This window comes from Miscanthus floridulus, chromosome 15, assembly GCF_019320115.1.
Source record: "Miscanthus floridulus cultivar M001 chromosome 15, ASM1932011v1, whole genome shotgun sequence".
Classification (NCBI taxonomy): domain Eukaryota; kingdom Viridiplantae; phylum Streptophyta; class Magnoliopsida; order Poales; family Poaceae; genus Miscanthus; species Miscanthus floridulus.
In genome coordinates, this window is record NC_089594.1 from 4,380,099 (window position 1) to 4,394,198 (window position 14,100).

Here is a 14,100-nt window from a genome sequence, read left to right on the forward strand (position 1 = left end):
CCACGAACCTGAAATTTAGTCATCTAGCTTGCTGGAAAACTTAACCGTATTTTTTAATGGTCACCGGAGGAGAACATCCTCACCTGAATTGTATTGATATAGTGGCATAACCACACATCAACAACCTCATTTTTAGGACAAGGCAAAACCTTTCATTGCCCAATTAATTTAGGGAAACATGGCTAATTAAAGCCATGACACTACCTAGCTAAATTAACTAGACCTCAAAGTAATTAACCACCCCAGCACAAGGGGGAAGCTAGGTGTAGCATAATCATAGGTATGGTGTACTCCCTTCATGCTTTGCAACATGATCAAAATGTTCGAACCACGAATGAAGCAGGCGAATTAACCAAAGCATATATAGCTCGGCTAGTTAAATTTCTTGTGAGATAGAACAATGTCTATCCGGGTTCAAGTCCTTCACTTAACACTGGCAGGCGTATACTTATTTTAGAATATAGCAGCGCTATTCTTTCAGCGATGGGTGATGTGCTCATCGACAGCGAGACCCAGGGATCAATGTATCTATACTGTGATTTAAAAATAAAAAAGAAACCATCAAGTGGGGCGGCAGAAAAGAAGAAAAAAATGAAAAGCAACAAAGAAGCGTCCGTCCGTTATATCCACTCACGTGCCCCAGCACGCAGCAGACAAAATTAGATGCTCAGAAAATGAAATGGTTGGAATTTCTGAGGGGACGGCTAGCTTAAATTGGGCGCAAAGATCAGAATGCACTGTAGTTGGCAAGCGCATCTATTCCTTTTCTTTCATTCCCATCAGTCCAAACGTATCTATTCCTTTCTCATGGGCTCCGATCCGGCTATATATAAAGCCATCATCAGCTCCATGCCTCCATCACCAAGGCGACTTGTGTGGCAAGGGCAATAATTCTTCCCTTCCATCCTTGTGCGAGTTGGGTGGGAGTATATATATATATAAGCTAGTCTAGGAGTATACTGCCGGAACAAGGCACGTAGGATGAGTTCGTCCGTGGTAGCCGTCCAAGATATGGACGACTTGTATGAAGCTGTGGAGAACGCTAATGAAAAGAAAAAGCAGCTGGTACGGTACATATATTATCTTATCTTGATTCAGTTCGTTTCTTGGATTTCTGTAGAATTATTGGTTCGTCCATTATTCATTCATTCATTATACATATTCCATATATGTGTCTCTCATTCAAAATTAATCTTTGTCCACGTACGCTCAATTCAAGCTCGTACTGGAGTTCATAGGGTCGACGTCCTACCGATCGACGTGCGAGTTTATGAAGCCGATTGTGGAGTCAGTCGCCAATACTTACAAGAACAAAGCTGACTTTTGTACAGTCGACGTCGACAAGAATGAGTTCAAGGTATCCACACATCTCTCTCTCACACACACATATGCCATATGGGCCAACTACAACTCCTCATATGCCATATGGGCCACATGAGCTAACAGCAGAAATATTATAGGCTTCTAATGGGCTGGGGTGTTACATCAATTAAGAGTCTTTTTGAATCACTAGCTAACTATTAACTATGTTAGTTGAAGAAACCAGCTAGTAGCTAATTGTTAGCTAGGTGATGGGTAAGGTATGAGATGGTTTATTAGCTTAGGGCAGCTAAGGATCCAAACAAGATCTTAGCTAACTTTTAGCACCTAACTATTAGTTGTACAAGTCCATCAACTCGTGCTCTTGCATAGGCCAGAGGTTTAGAGGGTATAAGTATTAGTTCCTGTTTAATTAATACATATAACTAATAAAGAATTACTTATATTAAATTATATATTTCTCTCTTTGTTTATTTTCTAGCATATATCATAGACTTAATAGATACTACGTAGTCTATATCCGGTTGTCATAAATTTATTAATTAGTTTTTTTTGTAAGGGACATATCTATATATTTTTCATCAATATTACTACCTTTTTCTTTGTATGACACCTATGTATATTTTCAATATGCAATTAGTTTGAAACCTTACCTTTAACTATGGTGGCCCTTGTTGCATCAAATATGTTATGAAATCATCAATCTAAATTTTGAAATTCCAAATTTTATTCTTATTGACCGCTACAGATTTTTTAATCCTCAAATTAAGTTAAAATTCTTGTGTTTAACATATCTTTTATTAACTGTTCTTTTTACATTTTTTCTAAAATAAAAATTTTAGGTCATAGAGTATGTTATTAAATAATATAATACCATATAAGCAATCATTTGAAACCTGCACCATGTCACTTAAGATAAGTAATGGAGTTTGAAGTGAGATCTCGGATGGGGTAGCAGTGCTAACCTCAAGATAATTTTAATACAAAGCCTTATAATTAACAACTTTTTACTCTAGAGTAATGTTAATTAAAGGACCAAAAACATAGAGTCACCAGTGGCCTCCCATAGTTCTCAAGATGATTGAATTTTCATATCAAGGAATTATGTGTAGTTATGGTTATACTATCAATATATATAGATGCGTCAAAAATTGTACGTAGTTAAAATATATAAATATGTCTAAAGTAACAACATGTACAAGTTATATGCCATGATTATTAATATGGTTTAAAAATGATTAGTATCATTAGTATACGAGTTGTTAAGAAAATATCTTTTATAATGACAAATGTGAGTAATTTAGATACAAATTTAGGGGCTTATTTTGAACTATTTTTCATAATAACATATGTATGTGTAATTTATATACAAATTTTGGGTGTTATTTAGAATTTTCTTTCGTATTGGCAGATGTGAGTATTTTAGATGCAAAATTCAGGGATTACTTTTATGTATTTTTTGTAATAGCAGTGGTGGGTAATTTTTTTTTTAAAATTACAATAGATCCAATGACTATTACTGGCAATGATGATTAGAGTCTCTCGAAATGAAGGTTAGATGTTTTTAGTTAGTGTGAGAATTTCTAAGATTTATTTTTTCCCTAGCGCGTCTCGTGGGTTAGTGTAAGAATTTCTAAGCAGGTTTGTCTTTTTTCTTCTAGCGTGTCTCCTAAGAATTAACATGGTATCTTGGTTGAGGCCTATAATTAGTCATAGTAAGATGTGATCCAAACATGTTCTAAGCTGTAGGTTCATTAATGCAGGATCTCGCGAAGGCGTTCAGAGTGCAGGCCCTGCCGACGTTCCTGATGATAATGGACTACCAGACGGTGGAACTGATTGTTGCGCCGGACAAGCAGGAGCTCATCAAAAGCATCAACAAGCTGGCTACTACAAAGTGAAAACAAAATATACCTTATTGTAACATGCATGCACATGGATCCATGTGTACCCATCCAGAGCACGTATGAGGGTGTATGTCTCCGAGATCCCGACCTTGATGCACTGAAGAAATATACAATAAATAAAAGTAACGGTTTGCAGTATTTATGTGGCATAAATTGCCTAATGCTCTTATATCATCTCGCGAAATATTCCACGTGCCTTGTCATCATCATCGATGTATATATGATCTTCATGGCTGACCTATTGTTCGCACCTAAAATTGGTCAACCCGGGTTAATTTAGTGAAAACCTGATCGAAAAACATATGTAGAATTTAATTTGGAGTTTGGATGGCAAAATCATGCTCCTGAGAATGAAGTTTTATACCCCGTGAAAATCGGCATGTAGCATCTAGGTTTCCAAAAAAACCAAGCACTCGTTGTGCCCATGAAGTCCACACATACAACAACAGAAATAGAGAGTATCAGAAGTAATGTTATATAGAGGAAACATACTCATATTAACACTTACATTTATCAAAGTACGGTGGAACAAATACTAATCGATCTTCTCTTCAAGCTCCATTTCAGAGGGATGGTCGACTGGCGGTAACATACGCCTAGCATTCCTCGGAAATTTAACCAAGCTCCACCTTCTGTTACCATTTGAGATTTTGCCAAAATATTGAAAATAAAGCAAGCTTAAGCAACTACTGCTTAACAAGCATAAAGTGAGGGGATGCAGGGGCTCAAAGACTTGACACGGCTGTACTGCGGTAAGCAATTCTAGTTGGTCAAGTTTTAAGCCATTATAAGTCTATGTAGCTATGTAATGCTTAAGCTCCCAAGTGTGAATAGTAATTAAGGATATTAGCAATATTAAAGATAACCATACCATCCCCGCAAAAAACAAGATAACCATACCATCCGAGTAACGAACAGCACGACTGATATATCAGTTTCAAACACTCTATAGAGGTTGTACAACTTTACCTGTGAGTCATGATTACCATATGCCCAAGGTAGCTAGCCTCTTTACCTACTTCCAAGGTGAGTATGGAGGGTTTCACCCCGAACCTTTCCCTAGTCATTCTAGTAAGGAGCAACTGCTAAGGTTTCTGTAACAACCCAAAAATCCACACACCAAAAATCACAACTACAAAATTTTTGTTTTAGCCCTATGTGATGTTGAGTGACACATGCAGAAGCCCAACCCTAGTTCTGGATTGGATGTGACCCAACTAGGTTAAAATCATAAGCATAGTTTGGTTTTATGCCTCATGAGTAATTAAATTCCTAAATAAATAAATCATGCATGCATCCTTAGACCCACTTGTGATTTGGATTCTTTTGCCTTATGTGATGTTTAACTAACTTACTTACTATTTATGATAAACCCTAACCAAATTGGCAACAAATAAAAGAGAAGGAAATAGGAAAGAAGAGGGGGCAGCAACAGCCCAGGCCTGCTCGGCCTTGCGAGCCAGCCTCGCCTGCCCTTTCACGCACGTAGCCCACGAAGCTGGCCCAGCATCGTCGCCCACACGAGCACAGCCGCTGATAAGCCGAGCCCGCGCGTCGGCCATCACGCGCAGCACGCAACCACATCACGCCAAGCGCCCGACGACTCGACCCCGCTTGTCAGCACAGTAGCATCTTCTTCCCCTCACCCACGCATTCTCCACCACGCGACCGGGAGCCGACCAGCGTGGCAGGCGTGGGCCCAGGGTCACGCAAATCGCATGACCTTGTTCCAACGTCCATGAGCCCTAACCCTCGGCCCGATCGCCGCCGCCGCTGGTGGCACAGCACCACACAACCTCAAGCCGAGAGAGAGAGAGAGGAGGGAGAAGCAAGGCGGAGAAGGAAGCCGCTGCGGGGAGGACCTCGCTGGAGCCAGGAGCGCCGCCCTGATCAGCTACAGCGACGTAGCTGCTTGGCATGACACTGCATCGCCTCTTTACGGCCTCGCCTCGCCACTGCACCGCCATCCTACCGCCACGAACCCTGCGGTGAGCCATCTTGCTGAGACCACCTCCCTAGCCAAATGGAACGTGCACCGCCATGATCGAAACCTTGCTGAAGCTTCGAGCTTCAGCCTAGCCCAACTGGTTAGCTAGGGAGACCACCATGGCCACGCTTGCCGAGACCTAGGACACGCCATGCGCACTGCCATCAGCCAAACAGAGGACCCCAGCCATGATGAGAGTCCCACTGCGCTCACCTTAGCCAAGGAAGAAGCCGTCGGAGCCCTGCGTTGCCGCACCGCACCTTGTCGGAGCGCCACCGCCTCTGCTTTGCCCCCATCACCATGACCGGAGCCACTGGGAGTACCAGGAGCTCCTCCAACACGCCCACCGTGGCTGTAGAAGCACCATGGAGCTCACACGTTCCTCCAACTGGGCTCTCGTTACCACTGCAGCCCTGTCCATGCACACCGACGAACCCACGCCGCCGTTCACCGTGGCTGGGACCCTATGAAGCCCCAGCCACCACCTTGACCCCACCGCTGCACTCATCGAGGTATGGGGAAACTATTGCCTACCCTAATCAGATGCTAGCACCGCCGCGGGTGCTCGCCGGAGACCTCATCGCCGGCTGGAGCCCCGTCGGGGAAGGGAAAGGGGATTTTCCCCTCGTCGACCACACTGACCACGACCACACCGACCACGTCCCGAGCAGCTCCGCCGAGGAGCGCTGACCACGACCTCGCCGACCACGTCCCGAGCTGCTCCACCAAGCAGCTCCGACCACGACCTCACCGACCACGACCACGCCGACCACGTCCTGAGCAGCTCCGCCGAGCAGCGCCGACCATGACCTCGCCGACCATGACCACGCCGACCACATCCCGAGCAGGTCCGTCGAGCAGCTCCGACCACGACCACGTCGTGCATGTGAACCAAACCCTAGGAAGGAGTAAGTGGACCAAGTCCATCATAGACCGGCTCTGCGGTCTATGGACCAACGCAGGCGGGTTCACCATGAACCGCGCCTCACCTGCGCCCGTGGACCACGGCCCGTTAGTGGCCCAGTATGATGATGTGGCCGCACCAGCGCATGCCACGTGGCGGGCCAAGCCTGGCCCAAATCCAGGCCCAACCAGCCCAGTCGAGGCCTGGCTTGTATTGGCCATTGACCAGTCAACATTGACCATTGACCGAGACCACATGTCAGTGACTATGACCCATTGACCGTTGACTCACCCATTGACTTGACGTTGACTTTGACCGGACCCACCTGTCAGTGACCCAAGAACCCATGGTCCCACCTGTCAGTACCAGAACCAAGATGATGATGTCATGCTGACGTCATACTGATGACAGCATGCCACGTGGATCAGTCACAGTGTGACACGTGTCAGCACGATATTAATTCAGCCTTTTCCATTTTTAGAGATGAGTTAAACTTCAAAAATTCATAATTCATATGATCTCAGAAAAATACAAAACCAGGACCATAATTCATCTAAATTCGAACTTTACGCAATGAACCCTTGTTTGAGTGCATTTGGCTCTTTTGAATTTTCATCGCTTCTTTGTGCTATTCTATAGACGTCGCTAACGCGACTATAATTCGAACGTATGCAGACTTGGAGGAGAACCAGACGGACGAGGACCGAGAGTACCGTGAGGAGTATGGAGACGACTACACTGAAGGTGCCACATCCCACCCAATCTCATAGCACCTATTACGCATGGCTAATATAGGACTGCTATTGCTTTACTTTACTGTTATAATCATACTGTGATAGGACTTGCATGGTAGTATGCTTACTTGATGGCCTTTACCTTGACACAACCTTACCCCTGCATACCCTGCTATTAGGCTAGACATACGCTTACTGCTATATTTCATTGCTTATACTTCTACTACGCTGATACTACATTAATGCGTGGTGGAAACTGGTGTTATCTGGACTATGGGGAGAGTGCTGCGTGTGTGACTTGGGTGTGTGGAGGGTGAGGGTTGTGTCGACCAAGTTGGAGTATACGACGAGCCTGGGGCAAGTCTTGCCATGGGGTGCTACCAGGGCACCCTTGGAAATGGATACCTGTGGTGGGTAAATGGTATATGAGGTGGCCCTGGGTGTGAACCTGTGATGGGAGGAGCTCGGGGTGGAGGTGCTGTGGTGGCACGGTAAATGGAAACCCTGATGAAGACATTCAGGCTTGGTCAATCCCTAAGGACTTACTAGTACTCAGACTCACCGGGAATCCTTTACATCCCACTCGCCCTATATGGTGCGGGACGGTCGGACTACTTGGTAGAACAATGCCACTACTGCTAGGCGAACATGTGCAAGGAGGTACGGGGCGCGCAGTTTCCCCCACACCCTTTCGAGACTTTAGGAGGCCTTGTGGACTTGGCTCTTGACATCCGGAGGGCCCCGGCTCTGTCTACGACTCATAGTATCAGCCATCCCAGACTAGACTTGGGATGTTCTAGGGCTGAGAGGTAGGGTGGCATCATTCTAGGCTAGCAAGCGGCCGAAATCTGCCTAGACGGGGCACTGTCGAGGATGGCTATCTTGTGGGTATGTAAAACCTCTATAGAGTGTTTGGTTGATCGATCGATACATATGCCGACTTGTCGGTTATGTACCTTTCCTGGGTTTCGCTTAAACTAGATAGTGAGATGAGTCCTTCTCTTCTTCCCCCGTGAGAGAGTGTCGGTCGTAGCCAGGGGCTACGGGCCTTGAGACAGTGCCGAGAGGGAGTTGGCCTATCGACTGAGCGATGGTATGGTGATGGTGTGGATGGTGGTATATCGATCCCAGGATCAAAACCTGGCTCTGGACAGGGAATGGGGTGGAATGTGTGTGGTAATGGTGTTAAAACTTGACCAAGTAATATTAAATACTAGACATGCTAATACATAGGAAACCCCAGCCTTATAGGTTTCTTTTGGTTATATCCAACTTGCATCCAATTTCCACAAAGCAACGCTCATAGGGTGGGAGTGGCCAGTACAATTCGTACAGATAAATTTTGGCACACAGGTTCTAATGAGGAGTATAGCTCCAAGGAGTTTGACGGTTGAGGGGTTCGTGCCTACGCTCGAGTTTGGTGATCTTATCTTCAAGCTGTTCTGAATGAATGCTACTTTTGATTCTGCCAATGCGGCGATGTAATAACTTATGTAATTCCACACTATTTGTACTCTGATATTATCATTGTATGGATGTGGTATTCGACTGGAAATTTGGGTAATATGATCTACAACGGTCTTATTACACTTCGACTCTATGGATTTCCCTTCGTGGAAATCGGGTCGCTTCAGTTGGTATCAGAGCCATACTTGACCATAGGACAAAACCCTCGGAAATGGACGATAGAATAGGATGTGAACAGCCCTTCTTTCGGTTATATACCGACCCTGCATTTACTTTTATGCAAGGCTCATCTATTATTGACCTGCTAACACCTATTTCCTTAAAACATGCAGATGACAACGAACGTCGAATGACCGCCTCTAGGACCACTACCTCTAGACCACGCCAAGCTTACCTTCGACCTATGTGAGCTCGGGGGTTTTGCACAGACCCTCTGCCAAGTTCTCATCACGTTAGGATTCCTCGACGAGTTTGTCAAGGCCACCTGCACTGGGAAGCCAGCTCAGGAAGGAGGAATCGAAGGACCGATTGTCATTTCAGTCGAGTTCCTAGCTAGCACTACCTTACCTTCTGTCCCAGCTTTCACCAAGATGACTATAGAGGACACAGTCGAGGAGGGACTGCAAGCTATCTCACACAAGGCACTTCACAGAGTGATGAGGGACCACTACGAGCACCTGAAGACGACAAAGTTCCGTCTACTTCCCCAGGCCCTCAACCTCAGCCTTACCCCTAGTGAGCAGAGTTTCACAGCCGGCAGAGTTATTTTTGCCAAGGAGGACAGATGCCTTCGCATCTCAGCTATCCACCTACTGGAGCAGGACAGGTACGTGACCCAGCTGGAGCAGAGGAGACATTAGGACCAGGCCCTTCTGTGGGAGTACCAAGAGCGAGACTCGCAGGGAGTACAGGAGCGAGCTAGTCTACTTGAGACAGTTGCCAAGCTACAGGATGAGCTCAACCATCATGAAGAAGTCCACAGAGCCGAGGTCGCCAACTTATAGGACAAAGCCGCTGACTTAGGCAACAGGAACTGCTACCTTGACAGCAAGGTCTTGGAGTTGCAAGAGAGTTGGACGACAAGAAGGCCAAGTTCAACCACAGAGGAGACAGAGAGAGGTCCAAGGGGATTGATATGCTAAAAATCCAATCTCGAAACAAGACCATGACTCAGGATCTAGAGGAGTTCAGGAAGAAGGCCGTTCGCAACCAGGGTCACCTAATCGAGGCACTCAGGCAGAACGAGTACCTACAGGACAAGTGTGAGAGGACTTGGCGGGCTTGGCAGAAGTCTAACAAGAAGCGCCTTAGGGAGATGAAGAGTATGTAGGATCAGCTACCCAAGGAGATTCGCAGCAAGACAAAGCCTAGAATAGAGGAGTTCGAGTTAGCCCTGACTTGCCTCAACCTAGATGCTTGCCCTACCCTACCTGGAGCCAAGCCTACTGAGGAGCTCGCTGAGGCCTTGAAGTATGTGTCCTGACTTCACAAGTCTGACGAGGAGATCGAGATCGAGAACAGTCGTATTCCAGCTGCGGTGTACGAGTTAGAGTAGAATGACCCTACGTGGTCATGAGTCATGTCAGTAGCTTCCATAAGCTGTACCCCATGATGTACCCCTTATGAGATGTAATATGAGACACTATGCATAGTATGATTCTCACAAGTCTTTAAGTGTAGCTACTGGAGATGATGCTATGTAATAAAAACCCATGTAATGAATGTTTTGGATCTTATTACATCTTATGGATCTTATTGCTTCTTTGTAATGAGTGTTGGATAGAATAAATGTTTCTATAAATCGTCAAAATCATGTAATCATACTAAATCATAAGCACTTATGGCACCAACACTAAAATTCCTATGATCTGTGTTGCAGATGCCGAACCGCTGATCTGATCGCCTAATGAACCGTGGACGTGCGCCCACCCCTGAACCAATTGAACCAAATGGGGGGAGTGGTGGCAACAACCGTGGCCATGGCCGTGGCCATGGACGTGGAGGGATACCTTTTATCCTGGAGAATACCCCGCCGCCTAAGGAGAACATTCCGCCACCACCACCACCGACCCTGGCAGAGGTGATGGCGCAACAGACCCAGCTTCTTGCAGCTCTTGTAGACAGAGCAAATTGTCACCACGGAGGATAGCAGAATGACTTCTAAAGGAAGTTGGAAGGATTTCTAAAGCTAAGGCCACCTACCTATGATGGCACCGACCCTGACCCACTTGTAGCCGATGACTAGCTCAAGGAGATGGAAAAGAAGCTTGACCTCACTACTTTCATCGATGATGAGTGTGTTAGAGCAGCCGCACACCAGCTCACAGGTGCAGCACGCGCCTGGTGGGATAGTTTCAGTGATTCTCATGAGGACCCTACCAACATCTCGTGGGATGAGTTCGCCGAAGCATTCACTGAGTATCACATTCCCAAGGGTATCATGGAGGCCAAAGCTGAGGAGTTCCGCAACATCAAGATGGGAAAGGACAGGGTGACTGAGTACACTACTCGTTTCACCAATCTTCTTCGCTATGCACCTTCCTATGTTGTGAACTCTGAGAAGGAGAAGCTATACTATTACCGCAAGGGACTTAACCCGCACATCAAGCTGAAGTTTGGCAGTATTGAGAGTAGCACATTGTGTGCGCTGGTGGATTGCTGCATTCAGATCGAGAAAGATCATGCGGAAGCTGGAGAAGAGTACAGGGAGAGGAAGCGTAAGCCTAAGGAGTCTTTCCGTGGACATGATCACAAGAGGTTCCGCAGAGATGCACCATCCAGAGAACGCTCTCGCCACAACAGGGGTGACAACCCTGGATCGAGTAGGGGTAGTGGAGGCTACACCACCAAATACTCCCGCCCTGCTCAGGATCGTTACACCTGGGACCGTTATGCTCAGGACAGCAACACTCAGGACCATTTCAAACATTCCCGCTCTATGAATGAACACCCAGCATAGAACCGCTCTGCACCAAGCACTAGAAACTAGAAGGCAACCGCGCCAACCCCTATAGGCGGTACGCCTTTTACCTACTTTGCTTGTGGCCAACCAGGTCACAAAGCCACTGAGTGCCCATAGAACTCAGCTGCTCAGAAGTCTTAGTTCAAGGGATCTGCTACCCGTGGATGTCTCAACCATCTGGACGCCGAGGAAGCATAGGTTGCCCCTGACATGGTGTACGGTATGTTTTTAGTTAATGGCAATACTGCATCAGTTCTATTTGACTCTAGAGCAACTTGTTTTTACATATCATCCAAGTTTGCACGAGAGCATGACCTGCCTGTAACCCCACGTGGAAAGCCTATCATCACCAGTTCACCTTTAGGAGACCTAAAGTGCACACACATCTGTAAGGGAGTGAGTCTTACCATTGAAGGTCTTACCTTTAAAGCCAACCTAACCCTGTTACCTTCCACAAACCTAGATGTCATCTTAGGTATGGATTGGTTAACCATTCATCGAGGTATCATATCATGTTCACCTAGATACGTCCAAATGACCCACCCATCAGGCCAAGTTATTAGGTGTGAACCTCAGTCCAAAAGGTCTACTTCTATCTTGTGTGCCCTTAAAGCCAGTTTAGAATCACAAAAAGAGGAGAAGACAGTGCATGATGTGCCTATGGTCAGAGACTATCCCGATGTATTCCCTAAAGAATTACCGGGTATGCCACCAGACCGTGATGTGGAGTTCATCATTGATCTCTTGCGAGAACAAGACCCATTGCCAAGAGACCCTATCGCATGTCAGTTGATGAACTGGTCGAGCTCAAGAAACAACTTGATGAGCTCATCTCGAAGGGATATATCAGACCTAGTGCTTCGCCCTGGGGATCCCCTATTCTGTTTGTTAAGAAGAAGGATGGCTCGATGAGAATGGGCATTGACTACCCGAACTTGAACGCAGTCACCATCAAGAACAAGTACCCCCTACCAAGGATCGATGACCTGCTTGATCAGCTTCGAGGTGCCAAGTATTTCTCCAAGATTGATCTCAGATCTAGCTATCATTAGATGAAGATTCGAGAAAGTGACATCCCGAAGATAGCTTTCGTGACTAGGTATGGGCAATTTGAGTTCACCGTGGTGTCCTTTGGACTCACGAATGCTCCCGCATACTTCATGAACATGATGAATAAGGTTTTCATGAATGAACTGGATAAGTTCGTGGTAGTATTCATTGATGACATCCTTGTCTATTCATCCACCGCTGAAGAACACAAACATCATCTGAGAACAGTACTAGAAAAACTAGCCCATCAGCTCTATGCAAAGTTCAGTAAATGCAAATTTTGGCTACAGAAAGTTGCCTTCCTAGGCCATGTATTATCAGTAGAAGGCGTCGCAGTTGACCCAGCCAAGATTGAAGCTGTGAAAGAATGGGATCAACCTAGTAACGTGACTGAAGTCAGAAGTTTCTTAGGATTGGCTGGATATTATCGTCGATTCATTGAGAACTTCTCCAAGATAGCCCGTCCAATGACCAACCTTCTGAAGAAGACTAAGGAGTTTGAATGGACGCCCGAGTGCGAACAAAGCTTCTAGGAATTGAAACAGAAGCTTACCACAACTCCTATGCTAGCATTACCTGATATCAGCAAAGATTTCGTGGTCTATTGTGATGCATCCCGTCAAGGACTTGGTTGTGTACTGATGCAAGATGGAAGAGTGATAGCATATGCGTCTCGACAGTTGAAAGAACATGAGAACCGTTACCCAACTCATGATCTTGAGTTAGCAGCAGTTGTGCATGCCTTGAAGATCTGGAGACACTACTTGATAGGCAACAAGTGTGATATCTATATGGATCACAAGAGCTTGAAGTACTTTTTCACTTAGGAAGACCTAAATATGAGGCAACGCCGATGGCTAGAGTTGATCAAGGACTATGACCTTGAAATTCACTATCATCTGGGAAAAGCTAATGTAGTTGCAGATGCTCTCAGTCGTAAGAGTTACTATCACACTTTGATCACTGAATCCGTACCACCTGAGCTCAAGGAAGAGATTGATTATTTCCAACTAGAGATACTACCGCATGGCTTGTTGAATGAGCTCCGCATACAGTATGATCTCACAGATCGCATCTGTCAAGCTCAGAAAAATTGTGGAGAGATCGAATATCTCCGTGGTCTGATGAAACTAGGATACAAGACCAACCACCATGAAGATGAACAAGGAACCATCTGGTTCAAGGACATAATCTGTGTCCCTTCCGACCTAGCACTATGAAAGGAAATTCTATCTGAAGCACATAATTCTAAGTACTGTATTCACCCTGGAAATTCAAAGATGTATCAAGACTTGAAGAAACACTTTTGGTGGAAGGGCATGAAGACAGACATTACAGGACATGTGGCATGATGTGATACCTATAATAGAGTCAAGGCTGAACATCAAAGGCCTGTAGGATTGTTAAAGCCTCTTGACATCCCCGAGTGGAAGTGGGAGAGCATATCCATGGATTTCATAGTTGGATTGCCCCGATCACAGAAAGGCAATGATTCCATTTGGGTGATTGTTGATTGTTTGACCAAAATTGCTCACTTTGTACCAGTTAAGACCAAGACCAATGTCGAAAAATTAGCAGATCTATATGTTGAGCATATTCTCAGACTGCATGGAGCTCCCTCTAGTATTGTATCTGATCGTGGTCCTCAGTTTGTGTCCCAATTCTAGGAAGCCCTGCACAAGTCCTTTGGAACCAAACTTGATTTTAGTACCGCTTACCACCCACAGACAGATGGACAAACTGAACAAGTAAATCAGATTTTAGAAGAT

At 45.6% G+C, this 14,100-nt stretch overlaps 1 protein-coding gene across 1 annotated transcript; it reads left to right on the forward strand.

The window, feature by feature from the left end:
• Positions 1-853: 853 nt before the first annotated feature.
• Positions 854-3,365, forward strand: LOC136508355 (thioredoxin H2-1-like). The gene is made up of 3 exons (XM_066503009.1): positions 854-1,065; positions 1,220-1,357; positions 3,084-3,365. Exons 1-3 carry the CDS (start codon positions 982-984, stop codon positions 3,219-3,221), a joined length of 360 nt encoding a protein of 119 aa, XP_066359106.1. The 5' UTR covers positions 854-981; the 3' UTR covers positions 3,222-3,365.
• Positions 3,366-14,100: the final 10,735 nt, after the last annotated feature.

Bases quoted from the DNA above. Each gene is read 5' to 3' on its own strand.
- LOC136508355 (XM_066503009.1), top strand. From the start codon at position 982: ATGAGTTCGTCCGTGGTAGCCGTCCAAGATATGGACGACTTGTATGAA. The intron at 1,066-1,219 runs GTACGGTACATA...GCTCAATTCAAG, and splicing joins ATGAAAAGAAAAAGCAGCTG to CTCGTACTGGAGTTCATAGG. The intron at 1,358-3,083 runs GTATCCACACAT...TCATTAATGCAG, and splicing joins TCGACAAGAATGAGTTCAAG to GATCTCGCGAAGGCGTTCAG.